Consider the following 25,224-nt stretch of genomic DNA (forward strand, 5'->3'; position numbering starts at 1 on the left):
GGTTACAAACTTAAAGTTTAGGGTCGGGATTGCTCCCTGTAACTTAGGGATGGTTTTATGCTTCCACAGCTAGCAGTCAGACACAAGCAGGATCAGTGCAAAGCTAGGCGTGAAACAGCAGTACCTTGTCAAAAAAGTTGTTACGAAATAACTGAACAGTCTTTAACCCTTCCCCAGGTCCGCTGCTGCACTCGGCCAGGCCATCATGCGGTCCTGCTAGCAGCACAGTGGTACTTAGCCACAACTCTGAGCTTACCTCTTCTTGTGCCTTCACAGAGCAGCGACCAAAGCCCCTGGCACCAGTCATGATGGCATTTTAGTAACAGCTGGCTGGATAAACACGCACTGGCTACAGCTGCTGGTCCCAAGGCAACTGCTGTGATCAGTATTTTTTTTTTTTCCCCCCACAAAAACTTTATTCAGCTAGATACAAAACAGCGCTTTGCTAGTGTGGATCCTCTCCGTGGTCTGAATGCTCTGATTCCTCCTCCTCCGCCTTGTGTTTTTCCAATTTTGCCATGAGCTCTGAAACACAGGAAGAGGCAGGATGAGACTCCGGGTATGGGAGATGTCCAGCAGCGAAGCTGGGGGCCCAGGACCCTTAAACATCCCTCTCCCCAGGAACCCAGGGAGCTACCAGAAGTCACTCGCCTACACAGAGGCTGAGCTAGGAGCTACCACCCTTTGCTGAGGCCAGGGCATCTGATGCTGCAGTCAGGGCAGCACTGACCTGCCACTGAGAGCCTCAGAGAAGCCACTGTTCCCCAGCACCCTCCCCCTGCCCTCAGCAGTCACCTCCCCGAGTTCCTCACCTGGGCAAGCACAAGATGCTCTTTTCACACCCAGAGCCACCCAGGCCCTGACCCGGTGTCTCCAGGCACTAAAGGAAGTTCTGCCTGCAGCCAAAAGCTGCGAGCCCCAGCTTAGGGCCAGGGCAAGCACCACGAACACACATCGGGAACTGGTGCTGTGCAGACGCTCCAGGTGAAAGCCCTCTCCCCCAGGCTGAAGCCCTCTTTCCCTCACCTTTTGCTGGGTTGAAGACGCCGTTGGTTTGCTTGTCACACACGTAACAGCGCTGGGATTTCCGATAGTGCTGGAGGGCACAGCTCTCACAGAAGTAATGCCTACACCTGTAAGGGGAGACAGATGCCACTGCCAGTCACCAGACACAGCTGCTGTGTCCAGGAGTTAAAAACAATTGACTACCGAGCCCTGAGGGATGCAAAAGCAAGCTACGTGCACAGCTTCCTCTGGAACACTGGCCCCATGTTTCAGCACTGCTTTACTGACACAAAAGTGATTGCAGAGAGCCATCCGTGAGCTCTTCCAGGGTCACCACGGGTTCGAGCGCTGAATTTAGCAGGTTGTGGTGTTGCCTGTGGGGAAGTGTGGCGGTATCAGGCAGCCAGCACTGTGGGCGAGGGCTGGCAGTGTGCGATGTCCCCTCTGTGCCTTATCCTTGGCCTCTTGCCTTCCCCATGCTTCTGTTTCTCTGCTCACACCCTGCAGTGTCATTCAGTGTTCAGGAGGAAAGAAAAAACAAAACCTCAAGGGGAAGATGATGCAATCGGGCAGCATCTTTTGGGAATCTAGAAGGCGCTTGGTCAACAAAGGCTCGGGATCCCTACCAAGGAGATGCTTCTGATGTAGTTATGAGGCTCCTCGGGTACCTGAGGCTTTCCACGCCCACCTGAAGAGCCACAGCGGACAACAGGCAGGTTCCGCCCACCAGCCTGCAGGCAGTGACTCTGTTTGCCTCCAGTGAATGACTAGTGGACTCGATCCACAACAGATGTTTGGCTCCCCCCTGCCAAAATAACCACTTACTTGGTGACCACGGGGTTCTTGAAGGAACTTCTGCAGATGAAGCATTTGAAAGGCATGTCCTCCTCGTCGCTGCTCACCTCGTAGTTTTCTTCGTCTGCACAAGAGAAAGTTAACCAGACTGGAGCAAGAGCAGAGGCAGCCAGGCCAGCTGACGCGTGGGACGCAAAATATTAAACACGGAGAGAGCACAGCAGGTGGGATTGAATCCCTGCTGGAAACAATAGGGTTCTGGCATCTGGGTGTCACTGATGTCAGTAACACGCGTGGGACTGAGATATAATTAGTCTAATGAGCCAGCGTGCCTGTTGCTCATCTCACAAGAGCAAATTTTTATAGCAGCAAGTGGGCGACGCAGAAGGGACATATCCTCCAGCCCCCTCCTTTTTAGATTTTTTTTCCAAAGCAGCTGCTACCAAACGCTTCAGCTCCAACTGAGCAGAGACTGCACCCATCCCCGCAACTGCACAGGGGTTCATGAGCAACACTCAGCAGCAGTCCTGGGCCACAGGTACGGATGCTGAGTGAGAAATAATGATGTAGCATGGAAACACTCCAGCTTCGGGGCATCCGTGGGGCAGGAAATGGTTGCACCTCCCCAGCTCCACAGGGCTCACTGCTGGCACTCATACAATAGCCTGCTACACTCTGTACAGACAGGGCAAATAACTCTCCCTGGTGTCAGTCGGTGGTTATCTGAAAGCAGCAGATTTGCTCAGCACTGTCAGTGGTTCCTGGCACTAAGCTTATCCCATAGCAGGGAGTTCCACAGCTTTGTGGAACAGAGTCCTTTCTGTCCAGTATTAATTCAACCCATGGCCTATGCAATGAGACAACACAGTCCCTGAGTCCTGTTCACTCCAGAGTATGAGGGAAGGCAGGACCGTGTAGCCACCACCACGATCAGCTTTGGGAGAGGCAGAGCAGAGGGGTGGTGCCGTACCATTGACTCCGTAGCGGCCTTCATCCAGCTCCCGTTCAATCTGCCAGCCGTGTTTGTAGTCCGAGCGGTCGTGGAGGAATTTGCAGCTGTCTGAGGAGCACAAAGAAAGACAGATCAACACTCTTCGTCCCGCTGCCTAGCTGCCCACAGGACACCTCGTTCGGGGGCAGCATGAGCTGTGCCCAGGACAAAGTGAAACTTGATTGTTTCCCCACCCAGCCCTGCTCTTCCTCCCAGGGCAGTGCCAAGCAGGCCGATTTCCTCCTCAGGACTGACAGGCCACAAGCACTGTGCTCTGTGCGCCACAGCGACAGATCCAGCACTGACCCACGTGGGAAGTGGGATATGGATCAAGAAATCCCATCCCTCCCACAGCCTCAAGTGAGATGAACATTATATCAAACAATTTTGCAACAGCACCACATACTAGCTCTGCAAACAAGTGCCTGTAAAGCAGTAAGTGCACATCTGCGTGCCACAAACATGGGATCACCAGCTGGACTAGATCCCTTTGGATCCCTCTGCGGACTGGTGCAGCACACATTCAGCTGCAGGCAAGGCCCACTCACCTCCGAAGCCGCAGAACCCCGTTTCTTTGTAATCCTTACAGATGTCAGGCTGGTAGTCCCATCGCACCGTGGCCCGCAAGTGCTCTGGAGCACGGATGGGTCCTTTTCTGAAAGGGTGGGAGAAGGCTCAGGCCAGCTGCGCCGCTGCGGTGGAGAAGGCCCCTGGGGGCCTGGTCAGAACCAGACACCGGACTCATTAGACAGGAACAAGTCGGCAGGATCAGCAAAGTTCAAGCCCCAAACAAGTGCCTTTGGGGACAGCGCCTGAACTCCTCTGTGATCCCACTCCTCCAAGGCTCATCCCAACCTACCTGACCATTCCTGAAGAGGCATTTCCCATGGACGTGTCCTTGGGCTTCACATACTTCTGATAGTTGTTAATACCACGGTAGATTTTATCATCTTCCTTTCCTCTCAGTTCCTAGGAAAGGGAAAAAAAAAGAAAAAGTTATTAAGGGTCAGAAGAGCTTCACACCTTCACGTCCCGGATAGCTTTTACATCTCTGACAACAGTCTCCCAGCCCAGCCCTGCCTTCAGTCAGCAAGGCTGACTGACCTCCTGGATCTTCTGGCTGCGCTCAAAGATGGCCTGGGCATCTTTCTCCTTCTCCGTGTCCAGCTCATACACTGCTGTGGCCCCCATGTCTTCTGGGCCAACGGGTTTCTGAAAAGCAAGAACAACTTTTGACCACAGTGAAGTGAAAACAGAGCTCCCTGGCTACCTGGAGGGTGGGTCACAGAACTGAGCACGGCCTGCTTCACCCTCCAGCAGTTTGTATCTTCCCCTACCACTTGCCAGAGTGAATCCCCCACAGGCTGGATCCAGTGCTTGCAGAAGCCAGGATGCTAATTACTGATTGCTCCTGAGTTTTAGCCTGCAAAGTCAGGACACGCTTGTCCTCACTTTACTCCTCAAGCTCAGCCTTGGCTTAGCTAGAAACTGAGCTCAGGTCTCCTGTGTCCAACACTTCAATCATGAGACAATCCTGCCTACACGCAGGATATTACATCCAAACTTTTAACCCAGCTGTGGGTGGCTTGCACTCAGTTTTAATGCAGTGATCTGGTTTAGATTCCTCTTGAATGCACCGAACAGACACCTATTCCAGCTCTCCAGGAACAGCTGCATAGAAACTGAAGAATAATTATAACCAGCCTAAACTGAAAACAAATCCAACTTATACGCCAAAAGCTTCTGGAGCCCGAAGGCTGTCACCTCCTCCTCCTCCTCCCTTCCCATCTTCCTGCAGCAAGTAGCACTAACAATATGCAGCCTCCCCTTTGCAGCAGTGGTGAATAATTACAGCACGAGTTTTCATATTAGTCTCTAATGGGATAAGGAGACCCAAGTCTGATCCCACATCTTTGACTGGGGACAGCTGGACATTATTCCCATTTTATACAGAACAAATGGAGGCACAGAGACTAAGGAAATAAGTCTGAAAAAGAATAAAAAGAATCAATACACCAAACGTTGGTACTTGCTTTTAATACTACTTATATCCTGACCAGACCCTTACTAATGGGCACAATTTCACTGCATAAAGAGGAGAGTTAAGAGAAAAATCCAGTGGGAAGAGCTCCAAACCTTCACAACTGACTTTTCTCCACTCCGGCTGTTAAGAGGACCCTCAGGTGTCCCCTGTCAATCCCAATTAAAAACTGACCTCTCTCGGTAGCTTTTACCCCATCACTAGTCACAAGAACAAAGATGGGAGCACCTTCTAAATTACTTGAATTCCTTGGGGACGAAGCTGTTCTAAAGCTGTAAACATGAACCTAACAATTAGGTAAACCTGATTCAAGTGCTCCGTCTCCTCAAAACTTTGCGTGACGTTGGGCAAGTTCGATGCCGTCTTGAGGTTTTAACTCCCACCTCTAAGAGAGGACGACCAACCTTATGTGGCCTCCCAGTAACGCAGGGGGCATAGAGAGAATAAACCCAGCATGAGGTGTTTGTGTATGAAGAGGCAAAGGACACGGAAACGCATCTCTAGGTAAAAAGCAAGAGCAGCTGATCCCACATCCACGGAGCCTCTCTGGCCAGCCGAAACTGCCCTCGCGCCCCGGGACCACCGCCGCGCTCCGTCCTTACCGCGGACCTGGTGGATTTGTACGTGACGCCGATCTCCTTTGAGGGATCCTCGTCCTCGCTGCTGCTCGCTGCGTACGCAGGCCTCTCCTTCGCGCACCGCCTGGTCTGGGGGGCGAGGAGGCAGCGGGGTGAGGGCGGGCAGGACCCTCAGGACCCCCGCCCGGATCAGCGCCCCCCCCCCCCCCCCTTTACCTTCTGGATCATGGGGTTGGGGGTCTCCCGCCGCCTCTCCTTGCGCACCACCGTGCTGCCCTCCTCGCCGCTGCTCTCTGGGGGAGGAAACCCGGGGCTGAGGGGGGAGCCCGAGGGCCGAGCCCCCCTCCCCCGTCCCAGGACACGGCCACAGGGCGGGCACCGCGACCGCCCCCTCACACCCCTCGGCTCCCCCCGCGCCGTAACAGCCCGGCTCCGGTCCCAGAGCCCCCGCCCCCGGTGACCCTCACCCCCTTCCTGGTCGCTGCTGGGCCGCTTGCGCCGCCCCCGGCCCGCCGCCGGGCCCCGCTTCTTGAAGACGAAGCCGCACACCGGGGCCCCGTCCGCCATCTTGCGGCCTCGCGGCGGGCCGGGCCGGGCGGCCCCGCGCCATGGCGCCCCCTGCGGGACGGGAGGGGCGGGGCAGGGGGCGGGGCCCGGAGGGAGGCCACGCCCCCCTCCTCCTCCCCCTGCCGGCTGCCGGGGGGCCTCGCGCGTCGCCATGGCAACCGGCAGCGCCGCGGGGCTGGGGGGGGTGGGGAGTGTGCAAGGGCGTGTGTGCACGGGGGGGGTACAAGGGTGTGTGTGCATAGCTGAGTGTGTGCATAGCTGTGTGTGCACATGGGGTGTGGGTGTGCATGGGTGTGGGTGTACAAGGGTGTGTGTATGTGCATAGCTGTGTGTGTGCATACGGTGTGTGTGTGCATGGGTGTGCATGAGTGTGTGTGTGCACATGGGGTGTGGTTGTGGGCGTGCAAGGGGTGTGTGTGTGTGTGTGCGCACGCGTACCTGTGTGTGCACGAATATGTGTGCACACAGTGTGTGCGTGCACATGTGTGGGTGTGCAAAGGGTGTGGGTGTGCAAGGGGTGTGTGTGTGCACCGGTGTGTGTGTGCATAGCTGTGTGTGTGCGGGGGGGGGGGTGTGTGCACCAGGGTGTGTGCACAGTGTTGTGCACAGGATTGTGCATGGGGGTGTGTGTGTATACGGGGGGGGGGGGGGGGGGGGGGGGGGGTGTGCACAGAGCTGTGTGTGCACAGGCATGCAGCCACATGCTTGTGCCTTCATGCACATGCATGTACAGGAGCACACTAGCATGCATGTGCTTCCATGGGTGTGCACGCGTGGCTGTGTGCAAGAGCAGGGGAGCATGTGGCCATGTGCACATGCATGTGTGGGCTCATAGGTGTGTGTGCGCGTGTGGGAGCATGCACGTGTGTGTGTGCACGTGTCCATGCATGCATGTGTTCACAAGCATGCTAGCGTGCGTGTGCTTTTGTGCAAGTACCTGTGTGCACATGAGTGTGTGTGTGTGTGTGTGTGCACATCTTTGCACGCTGCCCCCACCGCCGGGCCTGGCAGCAGCGGATTTTATCCAGTTCCTCTTTCCTTTGCCCCCGGTGGCAGCAGGCCCGTTCACCGCAGATGCTGCTCGGGGGACAGAGGTGACGAACGGCATCGCTGCCGCCTCCTCGGCCGGTGACCACCACCTTAAATCCTGTAAACAGATTTTTTTTGCACGGATTTTTTTTGTTTTTGTACGGGGATCGATCGCCTGCCTCTGCAGCTGGGAGCAGGCGCCACGCTTGGACCCGGAGCCGTCCCCAGCCCCAGGCTGCACCGAGGAGCCCAAATGCACCCCAAAGCTCTTCCCACCAGCACTTTTCAAGCTTTGCCTCCATTTCCCCCACACCAGAGGGGTTTGGGAGGTTAAGAAGAAGTCCTTGTGTGCACCAGGGGGTACCCCAAACCCCAGCCCACCTTCCCATCCCCAATTCCCTGCTCCCAGCTTGCTTCTGAGTTCCCTGCAGATTTAACCATTAGTGCTTACCCTCACCATTCCTGCCCCTCTGCCCTATTTCTGGAGAACCCCCAGCCTCCAAACCACAATCAGCAGCAGCAGGGGGATGCTCAGTTGTGATTCTGCTCACCCCAAATACCCACCCTGGCCACAAAATGCCCGCCGCACACTCCACCACCCCATGCACGCTCCTAAACCCTCCCGGGGGTAAAACCCAGGTTTCCAAAACCATCAGGAGGCTGGGGGGGGGGGGGGGACTGCGGCGGGTCAGATCCTGCAGGATCCTCGAGGGTCAGATCCCGTAGGATCCCTGTAGGATGCCTCGCGTGGCTTCGTGCCAAGCCCAGCGAGCCCACGGCCTCGAGCGAAGCTCACCCGCGCATCGTGGCAGGGAGCCGGGGGGGAGAGGCTGGGCAAGAGCCGATTTCGGGGGCACCTTCGGAGGGCCGGGGGCTTCGGCATCGCTCTGCCGGCCTGGGGAGGCCGCGGGGAGAGGGCTGGGGGAGGCTGGGGTTAGAGGTTGGCTTCACACAAAGGAGCCAGCGGCTCGAAGCCGGCACGAAGCCGGGAACCAATCACCGCGGCGGCCGAGCGATAAAAGGGCTCGCGAGGCGGCCGTGGGAGCTCGCAGGAAACGCTCCCGCGCCCACAGCCCCGGCCTCTGCAGCGCAGAGAAAGGCACGGCCAAAAGGCACGGCCAAAAGGCACGGCCGGCCGGCCGGACAGACAGACAGACGGCCAGACCCCGCTGGGGCCAAGCCCTCCCGCTCGGCACCTCCGCCGCGGAGCCCAGGCGTATGGTGGGTCTCGCTCTGCCGGGAAGAACGGGGCCGCTGGGTGGGAGACAAAGCTTGGGTGGGCGCCCCGAAATCTGGGGAGCGTTGGGGCTCACCCAGCGTGGGGATGGCGGCTGGGTTGGCAAGGTGGGGAGGGGGAAAAATGGGGGGGGGAGAGGGAAAATGTGAGGGGAGGGAGAGAGGCAGGCACCCAGGGAGAAAGGGATGGGGAGAAAGGAGGGATGCGAAGATGGGGGAGCCCCGAAAGCAGCGCCGCTGGCCAGGGCCACTCAGCAGGTGGGGGTTTCCACCCCCCCTTATGCACGGCCCCCCCCTGGAGGTCAGACCCCCAGGCAGGAGATGCGCCGGGAACTTTTGCTTTGGGAGGAGGCTCAGCCAAGGGGGGGGTGTGGGAAGCAGATTTGGGGTGGGGGGAGCACAAGGGGGGCTCTGCTCCCTGAAGGCAGGCGGGGAAAAGGGGATGCTGCCGGAGCTCCAGGCACCTTTTGGGGGGGGGGGGGGGGCGATGCTGCTGGGGAGGGGCAGGGGGCGAGCACCCCGGACCCTGCGTGGGCTGGGGGGGGTGCAGGACCTGCACCCGGTGCTTTGTGGGGTGAGCAGGGGCTTGGGGGCGCTGGCACGGCTGCAGCGGGGTCTGGGTTCGCAGCGTTTCGGGGCTCGCATCCCCGCACTGGGCTGAGCTCCCTCTTTGTTGTGCGCTGCAGTGCGTGCTGGAGGGGGGCTGGACAGATCCATTTTATTAAGCCGATCGGAAGGAGCAGATATGGAAGGGAACCTGTTAGATCCCAAGTCCCTTATCCCCCTCAGCTGATGCCTGCTAATTCCCGGTGATGTGTCTCCCAGCGCCCCATCCTGCCCGGCCCTGAACCTTTCCAGCGACAGGTCTTTCATCACTTCCCCGGGGAGGCTGTTGCACGACTGTGAGATTTAATTACAACACAAATACCCTGAGCTCTGACACAGCCCCGAACAGCCAGGGATCTCCCAGGGCTTCACAAAGGAGAGCAGCTCTGTTTTCAGCCTGGGGAGGGGAAAGGGAACAGAAAAAAATGCAATGATGTGCCCAGCATCACCCCGAAATTAGCAGCAGAGCTGGGAGCAGCCCCAGGTCTCCTAGGTCGCAGTCCTGCACCGTAACCACCGGCTTTCTCTCTGCAATCCCCTTGGATCACTTGAGACCAGCTAAGCTACCTCGCAGGTCACATTTTTGACCAATTTTTCCACCGGTTTCTGTTCGCGGGGTGGGCAGCAGTTCTGGAAAAGCAGGCTAATTCAGCAGCCTGGATCATGCCTTGGAAGCTGGGCTTTGTCCACCGAAGACATTGCGCGAGGGCTCTCTCAGGGAAGACATCTGGTGCCCCAGCTGAGCTGCCACGTATTTAAGGCCAGGAAGAGCATGTCTGCAGCATTATTAATGCAGATTAAAAAATAATAATTGCAGGGTAACTGATTGAGCGTAGTCTGAAACTGCCCCCGCGTTAATGTCCTTCCTCAGTGGGAGCCCCGCGAGAATCAAATTCCCGTTAGGAAGCGAGGGTCTGCAGGGATCCCTGTGGGCCAGCGCAGCACAGGGTGCGAAGTGACAGGATGCATCTTCATTTTCACCAGGCTCAAAACAAGGCTGCTGACCTTTTTTGGTCAACAGAAGTCCCACGAGACTTCTCGTTAGGGAAGGGAGTTCCACTTCTGGTTTCCTTCGGCGTGTCAGCTCTGCGAGCCTACAGATACCCCCTTCAGGCCCAGTTGCGGTGAGGTTTTTCCTCTCCTTTTTGCCCATCCTCAGCTTTCAGAGCGTTGCCCATTGTCAGGCAGCTGCCATGTTCCCAGAGGTGTCCGCCTTTCACTTTCCAGCTAAGTCATTTCTATCTGCCGTCTGGGGGTGTTGCAGAGCTTACCTAGCTGCTAGCACAGCGCTGGGATGGAAAACATTAAAGCTGGGTGAAGGGATTATTGCAAACACTACTAAACACAAGTTAGATGTGTTTTTCACTCCTCTGGTGTGCCCATAACCCTCTCCATATGGCCGGCTCAAGGGTTTTCAGACACAAGAGCCTCAACAAGCCCTGGTGTGCCCTGGCACAGCCTCTCCAGGGCTCGCTTTGCCCGGCGCGCTCTTTCTTCACTCCGCTGCAATCCCATTGCTTTGCAGAGCCCCAGCCCACGCCGGGCTGTATGGCATCTTGAATCCTACAAGAGGGGACAGAGGTGAAGGCTGAACGGAGAATAGACGGGTCAGCTCAAAAAGAAAGAGCTTTTTTGAAACTTGACATGTGAATGCCATTTTTGGTGGTTTGAGTTTTTGGATGCAATCCGTGTGTTGGGCAGCAAACGCGGGAGAGCACAGCAGCACTCAGGGCTGGTGTGGAGGGACCATGGGAAGAGGTTGTGCTGTGGTTTCGGTTTCTGGAGCAGAACTCACCCCTGCTCTTGCTGCAGGTGGTGGAGCAGCACCAGCTCCCAGGCTGATGGGGCTCTCAGAGTTCTGTTCAAGATATGAGCTAACCCACGTAGGAAGTGCAAGTACAAAGTCCGGTGTTTTACCGGTGATATTCCAAGGGAGGAGATCAGCCAACATAACACTTACAGGTTATGTTTGGGGAAAGGGGAAATTATGGGAAGTTACAAGTCCATTGGTTGGAATACAATAAAAAGCAAGTTTCTAGGGTAGGTTTTGGAAGAGGAATTAAAGGTTGGGAAGCAGAATGAAATGCAGCGTGGTTTCAACACAGATCATGCCAAGTTGCCTCAGTATCTTCTTTGGATGTGATAACCAGCTTCCAAAACAACGTGGGCTAATGGGTCCACAGTTAAGGAAAGCCCTTGGTACACTGCCCCAGGGAAATGACTTCAGGTGGAGATAGGAAAGAGGATAAAGACGAGCCAGCAAAATGGAAAGAGGACACTTGGATCCTACCCCAAGGAGAGGTCTAAAAATTGAACATGTTAGCAGTCCCTTTAGTGCTCAGGTGAGTTGGAGCAATGCTGGCAGGACGCAGGAGGTCTGCTTATGGGGAGGAAAAACAGATCAGCAGAGAGGAAGGTGAGCCAGATTCCTAGAAATGGCTCAAGGAGAGCTGAGCTGAGAGCTGAGCCCGGGGAGCTGCAACAAGAAGCTGCTGTAGGCAGGGGGACCTCAGCAAGTGGAGGTCACTTGCCTGTGAAGAAGTGAAGAACAACGAGCATCTAGGATCACTGGCAGAGGTGAGAGAAGAAAACATAAGGCCAGATGTTTTCTGTGGTGCCAGAGAAGTATTCGTACCAAGAGACAAAGGTCTGACATTTCCTCCAGTGCGGGGCATCCGCCCGCCTGCAGCAAGCCACCAAAGTAGCTGGAGGACTGGAGAACAGAGTAAAAGGGGTTGGCTTCTCCTGGTGAAAGAGGAGGCCGATAGGCACAGCCTTTACAAATACTTTTGGGAAGCAAACATTAGGGTGGGCAAACTGGGAGCATAATGCCAGGAAACGGATAAACATTTAGGCAGGAAACCAGAAGGTGAGGTTTCCAGGTGGAACATGATGAGGCTGTAGAAGGGATTATGGAAAAACGAGAAGGGAAGGGAGGGAGCATGGCCTGCTGTTTGCCTCCCATGCCTCTTTGCACCAGGTTTATATGGCACTTGATTAGTACCATGCTGCAGAGCTTCCAGGCCTTTCTGCCTGTGACGTGTTCTTGCCTAATGTCCAGTCTGAACCTTGCAACCTGCAATTTTGGCCATTGCTGCTTGCTCTATCATTAATGAGAAAGGTTCGTCTCTGCCTGGAAAAGAGGCTCATCCCAGCCTCCCAGCGCGCTTTCTGCTGCATTTGTCCACTCAATCTTGACTCATAGCAAGACAGGAGATCCCAGGGCGCAGAGACTCCCTTCAGACCTTAATCTTTCAGGGATGCCATAAAACATGGCCACGGGCCAAGGAACGGGCTGCTCCGTGCTTCAGTTTCCACTCCTGGAAAACGGATGGATCCCAGCAGCATCCTCCTGCTTCAGCTGCCCCCTCCAAGCAAGGCAGGGGCTGGACCAGCCCGGATCCCCTTGCCCTGGTCCTTCCAGGGCTGTGACCTCCTCTGGGAGGCAGAGCCAGGCAGGGCTGAAGGTGGGAGAGCAGAAGGGGTGGGCAGGGGCTCCCCTTGGGCTTGCTCCTCGCGTGCGCGGGTCCCCCTGTCGGTGCCCTGACAAAGGCAGCCCTGTTCGTCCCCACAAGTATTCCTTGTCAGCATCCCTCAGCACTTCGGCTGCAGACTTCCGGCCCACTGGCAGCCTTTCAGGAGGCAGCCCAGGCGCGGGACGTGGATGGAAAGGGGATTAGTGGGGCAGGCTGGTGGAAGGTAGTGCGGGGCTGTGGGGTGCGGGCAGGAGCAGCTCAGGGTGGCGGGGCTGAGCCGGGCAGGGCTGTCTGCACCAGTGGCCCTGTTGGTCCTCCCTGGAGTGCTTTGTCCTGAGTCAAAGCATCCCGAAGCTGATACTGGTGAGGTCAAGTGGTTGGCTTGAAGCCACACAAGGAGCCAAGATCTGAAGCTGACAAAGTCTTCCATGGCCAAGGCTGGAGTCACGACCACTGGGCTGACTCCACCGTCCCCCCACAAATGCAGCTCGCTCTCTCTTTCCATGCTTGAGAAGCTGAATCAGCACCGGAGGTGCTGAGCCCCCTGGTCAGGTGCTGGCCCGTTTGATGCTGGCTCTTCATGGTGTAGTTTGGCTGTGATGCCCCAGGGCCGTAGGAACAGGGCCCGGCTGTGCAGCGAGTTGGTGACCCCCAGGCTTGGGGTTGGCCTCATCCAGCTCCTTCCCTGCAGCCCTGCCACAAAGCCAGGCGCTGAGCTGGTCAGTGGCTGGCCTGTGTGTGTAAGCTGCACTGATCCTGCACACGATCGTGGGGACATTGGTGGTGCTCATTTTCACGGGGAAGAGGCTTGACAGCCTCTCCGAGGTGTTGAGCCCCTGCCCGTGCCTTGCCGTGCTGCCCGGGACGCTCAGCATCCTCCTGGGACACAGGGAAGGAAGGGGCCCGGATCCCCTGTGCTGCGTTTGGTTTTTGGGAAAGCCTCTTGCCGTGGCCCAGCGATCCCAGCAGTAAACATTCACTTCACAGGGCTGCTAATGGGAACCATATGGCAGAGAGGGGCCTCTCGCCCTCTGCAGTCACGTTGCTTTCCTGTAGCGGAAACCCTTCGGCTTTCGGAGAGGCGTTCAGCCAGCAGCGGGCTGCTCCGCGCTGGGGGCCCCGTGGGACCGGGCTGGCAAGGCACTGAGGGCAGCCTGGGCGGCCCTGCTGGTTTAGGAGAAGGGGGGAAAAACCCCACGCCTGGCCTGGCTGCTTTGGAGGCAGGTTGTGGTCGGGGGGATGCCGCCATCCTCCAGTCGGTTGGGGAATTTCCTGGAGGGGCCACTCCAAACGCTTCCCTGTCCTTAACGCCTGTCCCCAGGGGCCAAGCAGGAAGGTGAGCGGGGACGGGAGAGGCTGCAGGACAAATGCTGCTGTGAGCAGGCAGCTTCTGGGCTGAGCACTGCCTTCCTCAACCCAAAGAGCTCCTTGGTCAGTGCCAAAAGGCAGAGCTGTGGCGCTTCTCCAGCTGTTTTCACACGGCGGCAGGCACACGTGCCCTGCAGGTGCCACACGAGCTCCAACCCTGAGGTCCTGAGCTAAAAACCAGCTTGCTGAGAGCACCAAGAAAGGCCCCAGAGCCAGGCTGGGCACTGCTGGCAGTGAACTGTGAGCAGGTGGAGCTGCCAGCTTGGGTGCTGAGCGCATCCTGCTGGCCCCAGTGCCACCGAGACCCAAACCCCTGTGAGACCCAAACCCCTGTGAGACCCAAACCTCTCTGAGATCCAAGCCCCTCTGTGCTCGCCACACTGTGGCGACCAGCGCTGCCGCCAGGCTGCTCCATCCCCCTGGGCGGAGGGCACAAGCCCAGTCTGGAGGGTCATCAGACGCAGGAAGAGCAGCATGTGTAGGGTGAAGGTGTTCTCATCCCATCCTGAGCCCGAAATTGCTGGCTGCATGATTAGGAGAAGTCAGTACTGTGTCCTGCTCTTCCTGGGCTGGGTAGGTGGCTAAGAGGCTTGGGGCACAAAGGTTTGGAGAAGTCAGATCTAGCAGTTATAGTGCCAGCCTTCAGCACAGACTTGGCCATGACTTCCTTGCCTTGCCACAGATGCTGTCCTGTGGTCCTCAGAAAATCGGTGAGCCCCTCCAGCGCGCTGGGCGATTGCCCTGGCAATGTGAAGACTTCCCAACACCTACGTGGCAATGTGTCCTTAGGCAAAGCCTGTGCCACTGGGGTTCCTCTGCGTGTGTTTACTGCCTGGGGCTCAAATCCCCCCCTGTACAGACCAACGCCTCCCTGAAACAGCGATGACAGCAGCTGGGAGCCTCTGAGAATCCCTCCTGTGGTCTCGAACTCGTCGTGTTTCCCTTATCGCTTCAGCACACCCTTCCCCTGCAAGATTTCTACTCCTGCCTCCTGCCCATCGGCAGGAAGGACGTTTAGCAACTTCTGCTCGTGTCCACGGGGCTGCTACGCCACGGGGATCAAAACAAAGCCTGGGAGAGCGCGGGTACGGGGCTGGGAGCAGGGTGTGCGGGGAGGGATGGGGGCAGAGGGATGGAGGGCATGGAGGGTGGGTCTGGGGGGGAGAGCATCAAACCGCAGGTCAGGTTAACTGCGACGGTGTGGAAAGGAACAGGGTTTGGGGCCTGGGGGGAGGCTGCATGTGGGAAAAGAGGTGAAAGGAAAAACGGGAGGTGGAAGGAGCCAGGGAGTGTGTGCGTGTGGGGGAGAGGAGTGGAGAGGGGGGAAAATGGGGAGGAGGCAGCTGGGGTAGGGGAGGGAGATGAGCTGTGAGGGGAAGGGGAAGGGAAGCTGGGGATGGAGATGTGTTTGTAGGGGAGAGGGCGAAAGGCAGGTGAGAAGGGCAAGGGTTGTGCATCTGTGCTCGAGGCACGTGGTGGGTGCAAACCAGCAGGGTTTTCTGGGTTCCTCAGGCTCCTCTTAGGGTCTGTGCTGTGCTTTAGGCACCGTGCACACCCCCGAGGTGTCAGAGGGGAGGTGCTGCACCAGGACACGGTGGGCAGAGAGGGGCCGTGGGCTCGGGCTGCACCCCCAGCCCCGTTTGCCCAGCCCACGGTGCGCATGGGCCACGGCAGCCGCCTGTGTGCACCAACACCCGCCCTGCTCGCGAGCAGGAAATAACAAGTGAACCGCAGAGGAGACGGGAAATGATTTAGGTAAAATCGGAGTCGTGTTCTCAGCCGGAGCTCTGAAACGTTTGCAGCAGGGGGTGCCCAGCCCCTTGGCCTGCGAGGGTGAGCCTGGCTCCTCTGCCGCTGCCCAGGACCCGGAGCAAAGCTGAACTCTGAAAGCAGACACTAATTTTGGGTGCTCAGCTGGGCGCTGCTCATGCCTGAAACCAGCTGCTGAGTGTTGGGACTTTTTGGGGACCAAAGAGCCCTCCAAACCCCAAACCCAAGATCAGCAAGAGCGTGGAGTGCTGGCTTGCCAGCCCCCAGCACCTCCCTGTCCCTGCAGAGCCACCCCTTTGCTCCCATTTGCACCCAGGACAACATGGGGGGGGTGGGGGTTAAGGCCACGGGTTCAGCATCTGCTGCTCTGCTCCTCCCTCTGCACCTCGTGGTGCTCAGCTCCGCATGTGCAGAACAGGGCTCATCAACCCTGACCTTTTTTGGGTGTTTTGAAGTTAAGGTGCAACGGGGAAACCCCCGTGAGGATGTCAGTGCCTTTTTATCTTGTACCAAAGGAGGTAGTTTGCAATGCTTGTGGCTTTTTTTGTTTTGTTTTGTTCTGTGCTGCATTAAAAGCGGTCAGAGGCGCGTTGAACTCAGCCTCCTGGACGCTCAGCACATCACCTGGAGGCCACGGCCTCTAAGGGAACCGCTCTCAGCCTCAAGGCAACGTGGGCACCCCGAAAGGACAAAGTCCCCGTCACCCACTCCGCTGAGCTGTGATCTCTGTTCAGCGAGGCTTTTCTGGGCCACATTTAGACTAAAATCACCATCTTTGTGGTTTTAGCATCGCCAATCCTTTGGTGGCTGCATCAGTGAAACTCCGGGCTCTAGTTTCACTGCCTGGGCAGGACAGCAGCTCTGGCTGGAAGCTGCATCCTTTATCCTCGCTGCCAACAGCTTGGCCATTGCCTGGTAATCGCCTTCCACGCGTGGTTTGGAGGCTGTTTGCAGAAGCTGTCACATTTACACGTCTCCCTCTGCCATCCTAGCCCAATATCTTTGCATAGGAAAGGGGACTAGAGGTACTGAGCTGCATGCTAGGCTCAGCTCAGCACCCAAGATCGCCTGCCAGGTTCCTAACCCAGCCGTACCCCAGACCTGCACCTCCTGCCGGGTGTGCCCCAGGAATCCCGTACCCCAGAGGCTGCCCCGACCCCACAGAGCAAGCTTTGAGCAGGCACCGGCTCCTGCAGAGCCGAGCAGCTGCTGGGTTTGGGGTGACGAAACCGGCCTCATCCTGCTGACATTTCCTTTCCAGGTGTTGCAAGAGGCCGCCTTGCACCACTCAGCCACCTCCCCAGGGACCGTCGGGCCACAGGCTTCAAGCTCAGGATCAAGCGGACGGAGGAGGGCAAGGGACCATGTTCCAGGCCACGGAAGCCACCAGCAACCCCCCGGCTCATGTATGTCGCGTCCCCTGTGGTTTGTATGCGAATTTCCAGACCAGCTGGGTTTGTTCTCGGGGTGGAAGGTTGGGCATGGAAGCTGTGTGCAGGACTTGGCATTTTAGAGCCATCAAAGGCGCAGTCGCTGCTACTGAGACAAGAGGACCAGGGGCAGGGATGTTCCAGCAGAAGGTGCTGTTTGCTGAGCACGTTGCGGAGCCAGCATCCCGGCGCTGGCCCAGCCCGTTCCTCACCCTGCTCTTGTCTTGAGTTGCCGGCTGTTTGTTTGTGTTTCCATGGCTTTCGGCGATCACAATTGAGAGCATGCGAGCTGCTTAGGGTTGGAGCGATCGGAGATGGAAAAACATAAAAGCTCAAGAACATCCCCTGCTGGGACAGGATACGGCCCTTCCCCGGGGGAGGATGGATCAGATACGAAATAGAAATAGATAGTGAGCCTGATCGGAGCCAGGAGGCTGCCGAGAAGTGACGGGCGGCAGTGGATTGCCTGTAGCCTTGGGAACGGATGCGATCCAGCTCTAAAGCAGCAGCGCCTTCCTTCGCTCTGGTCAGCTGAGCCTAGAAAGAGTACATCAAACCCTAACCTCCGGAGAGCACCGGGGGTTGCTTTAGCAGTGCCGAGGGACGCAACCGGTTTTACGCGGCTCAAGTCTCCCCGCTGCCCGTGTCCCTCTGTTGATTTTGGCTTTCTCCTCCAGCCTTGTGCAAGCAGGAGGGAGAAAAATCACGGCACAGACCTCAGTCAGCGCGAGCAGCTGGGAAACGTCTGAAGAGGCAGCTTAGCGAAGTGAGAGCTTCCTGTGTGTCTCTTAGACAAACTGCTTCCAAAAATACAAAGGAGAAATGGAGGAAGGGCAGAGCAGGGGGAACGGGGGTGGGAGATCACGCTGGGGGCAGAGAGCTGGGGCGCGTTGCCTAAGCAGAGCTAAGGCAGTGGCAAGGGAAGGACGAGGAGGCAGTGGGGTGATGCTCCCAGGTCACTGCCCTGGGAACGAGGAGTGCAGAGGATGAAGGAAGCTGTTGCAAAGCAGCCCCGGCTGGCTCACACCGCCCAGAAAACGCACTAAAAAATGCACCCTTTGTTCCCAACTGAAAGAAGAAGGGGGCGTTTTCGTCAGTGCAAAGGGAGGTTAAAATACTTGCAGGTGACTGAGCCAGGGGGCAAGCGAGGAGGAGGAGGAGAGGGAGGTGATGGGCTGTTGCAGCTGCAGACCAGAGGGACTTCACGATGGGACCCCTGTGGATGTGCAGAGACCACGCTTGGAGGTGCTGGGGGCAGAGGTTTGGGCACCTCAGTGCCTGCATCTGCCCTGCTGCTCCCCCCACAGCTGCAGGGGCTGAGCAACGTCCCCCCGCCAAGCAGCTGAAGGCAGCAGAGCACATCTTTAGCCCTGCCTGTGCCCCGTTCCCCCTCCTGCCCCACACACGTGCAGTCTGCGGGGGTTTTTGAAAGCTTTTCGGTCTCAGCCACGGCGCGGGCGTTTCCTGCGCAGCGCAGCAGCGCCTGGCTGATAGCAGCGCCAGCAGGGGAGCTCAGACACAAAACATCCGGCGAGGGGCACCCAGCACAACGCGCTTCGTGAGGGCGAGGGGCACCCTGGACGTGCCACGGGGACACGGCCAGCCTGGCACCCTCCCACTGCAGGAAAAAACCTGGCTGAGCCCGGTGCACCTCCAGCACGAGAAGTGCTAATTATCGCTCTCCAGCCCCGTGGGGTAAATAGTTGTTGGGCAGAAGGGACACGAGCAGCATCTCACACCCAAACAGAGCTGTTGTTAGCTAAGGGGCTTACCAGGCAGCACGTGATGCTTCCCAGTGCGGGTCAGAGAGGGGTTTTGCTACAGGGCCTGCTGCAGCCCCTCTGCAAAGCCCTTTCCCCCTCTCTGTCCCAAGGGATCTTGAAGCAGGGATGCTTCAGCTGCACTCCTCTGCTTCACTGAGGGGCTAATGCCAGCCCTGTGGGCCTGAGATGTGCATGGTAGGTAGCCAAGGACAGCGATTGCCTGCAGATGGGGAGAGCTGCACGACCCCGGGGCAGTGCCAACAGCGTGACACCCCCTGGGTCTGTGCTCATGTGCTGCCTCTGCTAAAAAAAAGCAGCCGGTGTGTTTGCTACGTCTTGGTCCCAGACGAAACAAAGCCGTGGCATGTGCTGTATCCAAGCCTCAGTGAGCAGTGCTGGATGGCAGAGCTGGCCGCTCTGTGCCCACGGCCCCAGGGAAGTCCCACGGCCTCCTGGTGCGAGTTCGCTCTCTGCAATATATAAATGACTTTCCCTCTTTTTCTATTTTCCTTTCCTCCTTCTTGTCACTTCAGGAAAAGCAGCACAGTGCAAGCAGTCACTTGCACACTGGGACCTGATTGAGGTCATGGCCTCTGGGCAAATGAGTTCAGAGACTGTCACCAGGTGCTGTGATGGCCAGGCAGAGGCTGCTGGCATGCCCCAAGATCCTGCTGCTCAGCTGCCCTTACAAATCCTCTGCTGCACCTCCTTTAGCACAGCTCAGCACCGAGCCCCTTAGTCCAGGCTCTCATTTTGATTTCTCTGCTCCATCTCTCCTTAGGAGGCAAAGAACAACTCAGGAGGCAGCACGGTGCAGCGCTCCAAGGTACCTACAGCTTTACTGCGCTCTTCTGCTTCATGGCGAGGGGGAGAGGATGGAAACCTAAAGCCTGAGCACCAATCCAGCCCAGCGTCAGCGGAGGCGACGGTGGGCTGTTTCAGGCTTACCGGTGCTCCAGCAAATGGTAGCAGGGATGATGTGGAAGGTGGTTGCACGGTGAGATGGGCACCAGACCTCCAAACCCCCTTCCTCACCCTCTTTCCCTTTGCTCTCCCCTTGCCCAGTCCTTCAGCCTGAAGGCGCAGGTGAAGGAGATGTGCACTGCTTGCCAGAAGACCGTCTATCCCATGGAGCGGCTGGTGGCGGATAAATTTGTCTTCCACAACGCCTGCTTCTGCTGCAAGCACTGCCACGCCAAGCTCAGGTGAGCCGTGCCGGGTATCGCCGAGCCGGGGCAGGGGAGGCTCTTCCAAAAAGTGCACCCACCTGCCCACCGCAGCCCGTCCTCTTGTAGGGAAGGGATAGACCCTCGATCTCCCGATCACAGCATGAAGGGCTGTGGTCCCATCTGGTCCCAAGTCCCAGTTTAATCCCACCTGGTACGGAAGAAGAGTTTTTCCCCTCGAGAGCAGGGATAGAGCCCCACGGGGATGCCAGAGCTTCCTCCTAGGTGACACAGGGCAAAGCCTGAGCCGCCCTGCAGGACCCCTCTTTGCAGCCCCTTAAGGCTGCTCACAGCAGCCCCAAGACCCCAAGCAGCCCGGAGCAGGCAGCTGGCCCTTCCTGCTAAGGGGCAGCATGTTCCCTCCTCCTTCCCCTCTCTGAGCCTCCCAGCCCCCCGGCACCCCCAGCTGTGCCCCGCTGCCCACCCAACCCCTTCTCCTTCCCCAGCCTGGGCAGCTACGCGGCGCTCCACGGGGAATTCTACTGCAAGCCCCACTTCCAGCAGCTCTTCAAGAGCAAAGGCAACTACGACGAGGGCTTCGGGCGCAAGCAGCACAAAGAGCTGTGGGTGCACAAGGAAGTGGAGAGCGGGACCAAGACGGCGTGAGTGGGACCCAGCCCAGCCTTCCCTGGATGGAGCACAACAGAGACGGCGCGGAGCACTGCTGAGCCGGCAGCTAACTGAGCTGATGTAAAGCAAAGGGGACCCTAAGCGCCCGTGGGTGGTAAGGGAAGGGAGGCAGCCCGATTTTGAGGCCTCTGGAGGATGTCTAGAAGGGTCATGCAGACCCTAAGGACAGGGCGGAGGTGAGCGGGGTGTAGCCCCCAAACCTGAAGCCCTCTCTCCCTGATGAGATCAGACCAGAAGCACTTGCCCCCATGGGAATGCCCCAGCCCTGTTCACACATTTCAGGCCTGCTACAATGGAAAAGGAGACCTGGGGACTCTGAGAGCCAGCCCCAACCTAGCCTGTAAGTTAGAGCAGAGCTCCCAGCTCCTGCCACACCGATTCTGCCTTGTTGGGGCTCTGAATAAGGAGGGTCTTTGGTTTACATCAGCTCCGTTCAGCTGGGATTGTTCAGCCTTAAGGATGTTGCCCTGCGACTGTTTAACAGTGTCTGTCTTTTTTATATTTGCCTTTCTTTGGTACGTTCTGCGTTGGAGCCCAGCAGGGCTTCACGTGTGACACTGCGCAATGCGCTCTTTTATTTTTGTAATACAAGGTTTCCAAGCCTTCCCTGTCTTGTCCTGTGTTCCCAGGGACACGGGGAGGTGGGAGCAGCGGTCAGGTCTGGGCAGCTGCTGTGGAAAGAGCTCCTGCCCATAAAGTCCCAAGAAACTATTCCTGGGTGTGGAAATCCTGAGTGATGTGAAATCCTGAGCAGCATCACTACCCTGCGAGCTACAAGCCCCGACCCAAAGCTGCAGCTGTAACCACATCAGTTTCCACATGGAGCCCAGACCACCCTCAAAGGGAATTCACTGCCATGTGAATTATATCTGCCCTTTTGCCCCGCGTACACTTTGTGGCTTGCTTGCTTCCCCTGGCAAGACCTGTCAGGCTGGAGATCTAGTGCAATGGAATTAGGGAAAGCAGGTGGGTTTGCATTTAATTATAATTTACCTGCTGCCTCCACACACACGGATTTACAAGGCTAGCTTGAAAGAGAAAGCAGTGAGGAACCTCATGGCTTTAAATACTGCGGGAGTTGGGCCTTTCAGGGCCTGATCAGAGCCCAACACCAGCTCCTGCTGAGGTCCTGTCCGCCACCAAATGCTGCTGGAGAACCCAGACCCAGCCAAGAAACCACTGAAGAGGGGAAGAGATGGGGATGGGCCGGGAAACCGACGGTGCCTCTTCAGATGTGTCTTAGCCCAGGTAACCGTGGTGCTCCTCCCGGGGGAGCTGGAGGCCTCAATACTTCACCCTCAGTCCTTTTGGGCCCGGGGTATGTGCAGATGGCCAGGCTCTACCACGGCTCTCCTTCACTGGCGAAGCAGGCTGCAGTCATAGAATCATTAGGGTTGGAAAAGACCTCCAGGGTCATCTTGCCCAACCGTCCCCCTACCACCAATGTCACCCACTAAACCACGTCCCTAAGCACCACGTCCAACCGTTCTTTGAACATCCCCAGGGACGGTGACTCCACCACCTCCCTGGGCAACCCGTCCCAATGCCTGACTGCACTTTCTGAGAAGAAATTTCTCCTAATTTCATGCCTGACCACTCTTCCTGAGAAGAAATGTCTCCTAATTTCCAACCTGAACCTCCTCTGGTGCAACGTGAGGCTGTTCCCTCTAGGCCTCTCTCAGTCCCACCTGATCTCGGAGGAGAGGCCTGCTGGATGACCCCAGGAGCTCGTCCTGGCGGAGGAGTCATTTCTCCTCATTAGTTCAAAGGTTTTGCAGGCAGGTCTGTGGGGTGGGCACTGCTTGCGGATTTCCAGTGCCAGCACAGCAAGGACTAGACACACAGACCCTGGAGCCTGAGCCTCACAAAGTGCTTCTAACCACCGCCATCGCACGGGAGCTGTTGACTCCTCTTTACACCAAAAGCCATGCAGCACACACCACGCTTACACCATAACAAAAGCCACTTCCTGACCAACCCTGTAGGATTCACTGTAACACAAACGAAAGCACCAAGAGCCTGCTGCTCTGTGCAGGGGGCCTCATGACCCTGTCAGGTTCTGGTGCCTTCCTTCAGCAACCCCGGCTTAGAAAATGAAAGCAGACTCCTCGATTTCGTTTCCTGTTTCGTGCTGGCTTCACTTCTCCATTCTCTCACGTTGGCAGGCTGCTGCTCTTTTCCACACAGCAGGGAAATTATATACAAAGAATTTTAAACTATACTAGACGATTTTGGGGTAGGGGAGGGAGAAAAAAAGCTTCCAAGTGTTAGGCTTTCAGTTAAAAAAAAAAACAAAAACTACATCAAACAGGAAGAACAATGATGTCCCGTTTCTCTCCCTCCCTTCACTCTAAAAACTGAAATTTGGGATTTTGTCTGAAGACAGTAGCAATCCCCAGTCTTTACAATCACACCTTTCCATACTCCTTTCTCATACAGGCACAGCAAACTCTTGGCAATACAGCAGAAACAGAGGGAACAGATAAAACACTGCGAGGTGCGAGGTCTTTTGAATATAGATCAAAAAGATACAGTATCTCCTGTATCACTGCTTTCTGCACAGTCCCTTTTTCTCATTTGGAGAACACAAACCAACATCCTATGTATCACCAAAATGGGCTGCAGCAAGCTGACCCAGGCACAGTTCAGGGGACGGAAGGAAATCTGATTAATATCAAATTCACACACGGGTACAGCCAAAATCGACCCAGCCACCCTTCACAGAACGGCTGCTGCACATAAAGCAGCTAAAGGCAAACTCCTGCCTCCCTGATGAACATGCCCAGCTCTGTACACAGGGAAATCCTAGTGGTAATATACATGGGAAGATGTTTTAAACAATGCTTTGTGCTCATCTGATCTGCCTGATGAGTCTGAAGGTGGGTACACTGCACAGATGACAATGCACACTTTACGTTCCCAGGGAGTACCAAGAAGCAGCAGTACAGAAACCCCAGCTTGAAATTTCTCATCAAAGAGGTTTTTATAAGACAAAGATTAAAGATTCACTTCTCACCGTGATGCCCTTGCTTCCAATCTCTGTCTTTAAGCACAAAAGCCATCTTCCCTCCTCCCAGCTGCCACCAGCCTCCCTTGAACAGCAGTCCAGCCCGGCGATCTGCTGGTGCTGTGTGCCTGCAGTTCCTAGGATCCAGTGTGCTCAGACCCCACGTAAGCGTAAGATTTAACAGCTTAAGTACCACGAAGGAGAGAAAGACCACAGCTTCCCAGCATACACAGCTGCCAAACACTACGACAGCTTTTTAGTTGGAGTGGCCAGAAGCCAGCCATCAACTTGGAGAAGCTGAGCGAGGGGGAAAGCACCCTGTGCTCCCCCTGGAGCAGCTCAGCAGCACCGCACAGCGGCACCCCACGCCCGCCTGGGACAAAGATGCTCCAGAGCGATAAGGAGCATCAGCTGGGTTCAGAAAGCAGCCAGCACTATTCGGTAAGTGAAGCAAGAGCTAGGGGGACGATGCTGCACACAGACCTACTCGAGGAAGCTGCACGGGACCTGCACCCACTCGTGCAGAGATGAACTACCTGGAATTCTTTTCAAGTCGTGTCCTTGTCCCTGTTGGGGCTGCTTTTTGTTGCTCTGGCACAGTGAAAGCAGCTTAACCCCAGCACAGGAGCAAGGGAAGCAGCGAGAGCTGTAGTGAAAGCGTGACACGCTGGGCTACAGGGCAACAGAGAGCTTGAGAACAGCACCTTTAATAGCAGCAAAAGGCTATTCCAGGGGATACTGACTACTCCTGCAACACTGGCTTCATCTAAATCATAGACAATGGCAGACTGCCACCTGCATTTCCTTCCCTCCACAGCACAGATCTGGTCTTGTCACTGACAATACGAAACTGACAGGTGCCCAAAAACCTTTATTTGTATTGCACACACCACAGCTTTCTCTTTCCTTTTCCATACAAGCTCAAGGCTTCCCTGTTAGCCAGCTTGCCTTTCAGCTCAAGAAAGGACCTTTTACAGAGCCTAAGAATTCAAGCCAATAAATTCATGTAATAAAAAAAATGGTTTTTGGAGGGGTACAAAAAAATCAGTAAAAATCCTTTTTATATCTGTACCATCCAGATGTCCAATTTTGGATACGACACAGAGCACTAGGCAGAGATCAGCACCAGAAGAACAAGTGACATGACAGCTAACCGTGCCAGCATTTCCTGGATATAATGCAATACACCCACACCCAAGCGATATTAAATCCAGAAGACGTTGTTCCTAGTTGAGACTTTACTATCCTCACAGAAATAGCCACAGCAGAGTAGTATAACCAATCTCTTCAGAGATTCAAAATTACATTTGCTTCAGAACTGTTTAGCTCTGGCTTTAAAGAGGAAACTTACCTTAAGTCACCTTCCCTTGAGCCATGCTATACATGTAACACAAATTACCACGAAAACATAAAGGCAGTGGAGGTTTTTAGCTGCATTTCTTTTGTGCATTGATCAGTGTTTTGGGGCTGATCGTATCCACCTTCAACCCAAGCTTGGAGTCATTTTCCTCTCCCAGCTCTGGCTCCAACACCACCCAAGGACAGGCATGGTGAAGATTCAAGTCAGGAGCACACGCTGTATTTATGGAAATAAGCTAGCTACCTCCTAGAGGGGCGAGTGGGAGGGGAGTCCAGGGGAAAACATGCCATCCTACAGGCCTGAGGTGTGCATCTCTTGTTCACAAAGCAAATGTTAGAATCACAGA

General features: G+C 56.3%; 2 protein-coding genes across 5 annotated transcripts; one reads left to right on the plus strand and one right to left on the minus strand.

Moving 5' to 3' along the window:
• Window positions 1–401: 401 nt before the first annotated feature.
• On the minus strand, window positions 402–23,588 carry LOC121059733 (E3 ubiquitin-protein ligase RNF113A-like). 2 transcript variants are annotated; one of them, XM_040536882.1, is made up of 10 exons: window positions 23,528–23,588; window positions 5,627–5,703; window positions 5,435–5,539; window positions 3,896–4,003; window positions 3,651–3,760; window positions 3,340–3,446; window positions 2,771–2,860; window positions 1,831–1,924; window positions 1,027–1,133; window positions 402–525 (listed from the first exon to the last, which is right to left on the minus strand). In XM_040536882.1, exons 1-10 carry the CDS (start codon window positions 23,571–23,573, stop codon window positions 446–448), a joined length of 924 nt encoding a protein of 307 aa, XP_040392816.1. In that variant the 5' UTR covers window positions 23,574–23,588; the 3' UTR covers window positions 402–445. The 2 variants fall into 2 exon arrangements, with proteins under 2 accessions (XP_040392816.1, XP_040392815.1); XM_040536881.1 differs by lacking the exon at window positions 23,528–23,588 and adding an exon at window positions 5,878–6,049.
• On the plus strand, window positions 8,008–21,117 carry LIMD2 (LIM domain containing 2). Of its 3 annotated transcripts, none has more exons than XM_040536938.1 (5): window positions 8,008–8,227; window positions 16,724–16,887; window positions 19,437–19,481; window positions 19,721–19,860; window positions 20,328–21,117. In XM_040536938.1, exons 2-5 carry the CDS (start codon window positions 16,867–16,869, stop codon window positions 20,485–20,487), a joined length of 366 nt encoding a protein of 121 aa, XP_040392872.1. In that variant the 5' UTR covers window positions 8,008–8,227; window positions 16,724–16,866; the 3' UTR covers window positions 20,488–21,117. The 3 variants fall into 3 exon arrangements, with proteins under 3 accessions (XP_040392872.1, XP_040392870.1, XP_040392871.1); XM_040536936.1 differs by having other exon boundaries at window positions 8,016–8,227; window positions 16,724–16,868; XM_040536937.1 differs by lacking the exon at window positions 8,008–8,227 and adding an exon at window positions 14,126–14,777 and having other exon boundaries at window positions 16,724–16,868.
• Window positions 23,589–25,224: the final 1,636 nt, after the last annotated feature.

This window comes from Cygnus olor, chromosome 25 (genome assembly GCF_009769625.2).
Source record: "Cygnus olor isolate bCygOlo1 chromosome 25, bCygOlo1.pri.v2, whole genome shotgun sequence".
Taxonomy (NCBI): Eukaryota; Metazoa; Chordata; class Aves; order Anseriformes; family Anatidae; genus Cygnus; species Cygnus olor.

Excerpts from the sequence above, each read along its gene's own strand:
- LOC121059733 (XM_040536881.1), bottom strand. The coding sequence starts at position 5,977 with ATGGCGGACGGGGCCCCGGTGTGCGGCTTCGTCTTCAAGAAGCGGGGC. Across the intron at positions 1,925-2,770 it reads AGGCCGCTACGGAGTCAATG|ACGAAGAAAACTACGAGGTG; the intron begins GTACGGCACCAC and ends TCTCTTGTGCAG. Across the intron at positions 526-1,026 it reads CGTCTTCAACCCAGCAAAAG|AGCTCATGGCAAAATTGGAA; the intron begins GTGAGGGAAAGA and ends CCTGTGTTTCAG.
- LIMD2 (XM_040536936.1), top strand. The coding sequence starts at position 16,827 with ATGTTCCAGGCCACGGAAGCCACCAGCAACCCCCCGGCTCAT. Across the intron at positions 19,482-19,720 it reads GCACGGTGCAGCGCTCCAAG|TCCTTCAGCCTGAAGGCGCA; the intron begins GTACCTACAGCT and ends CCCCTTGCCCAG. Across the intron at positions 19,861-20,327 it reads CACTGCCACGCCAAGCTCAG|CCTGGGCAGCTACGCGGCGC; the intron begins GTGAGCCGTGCC and ends CTCCTTCCCCAG.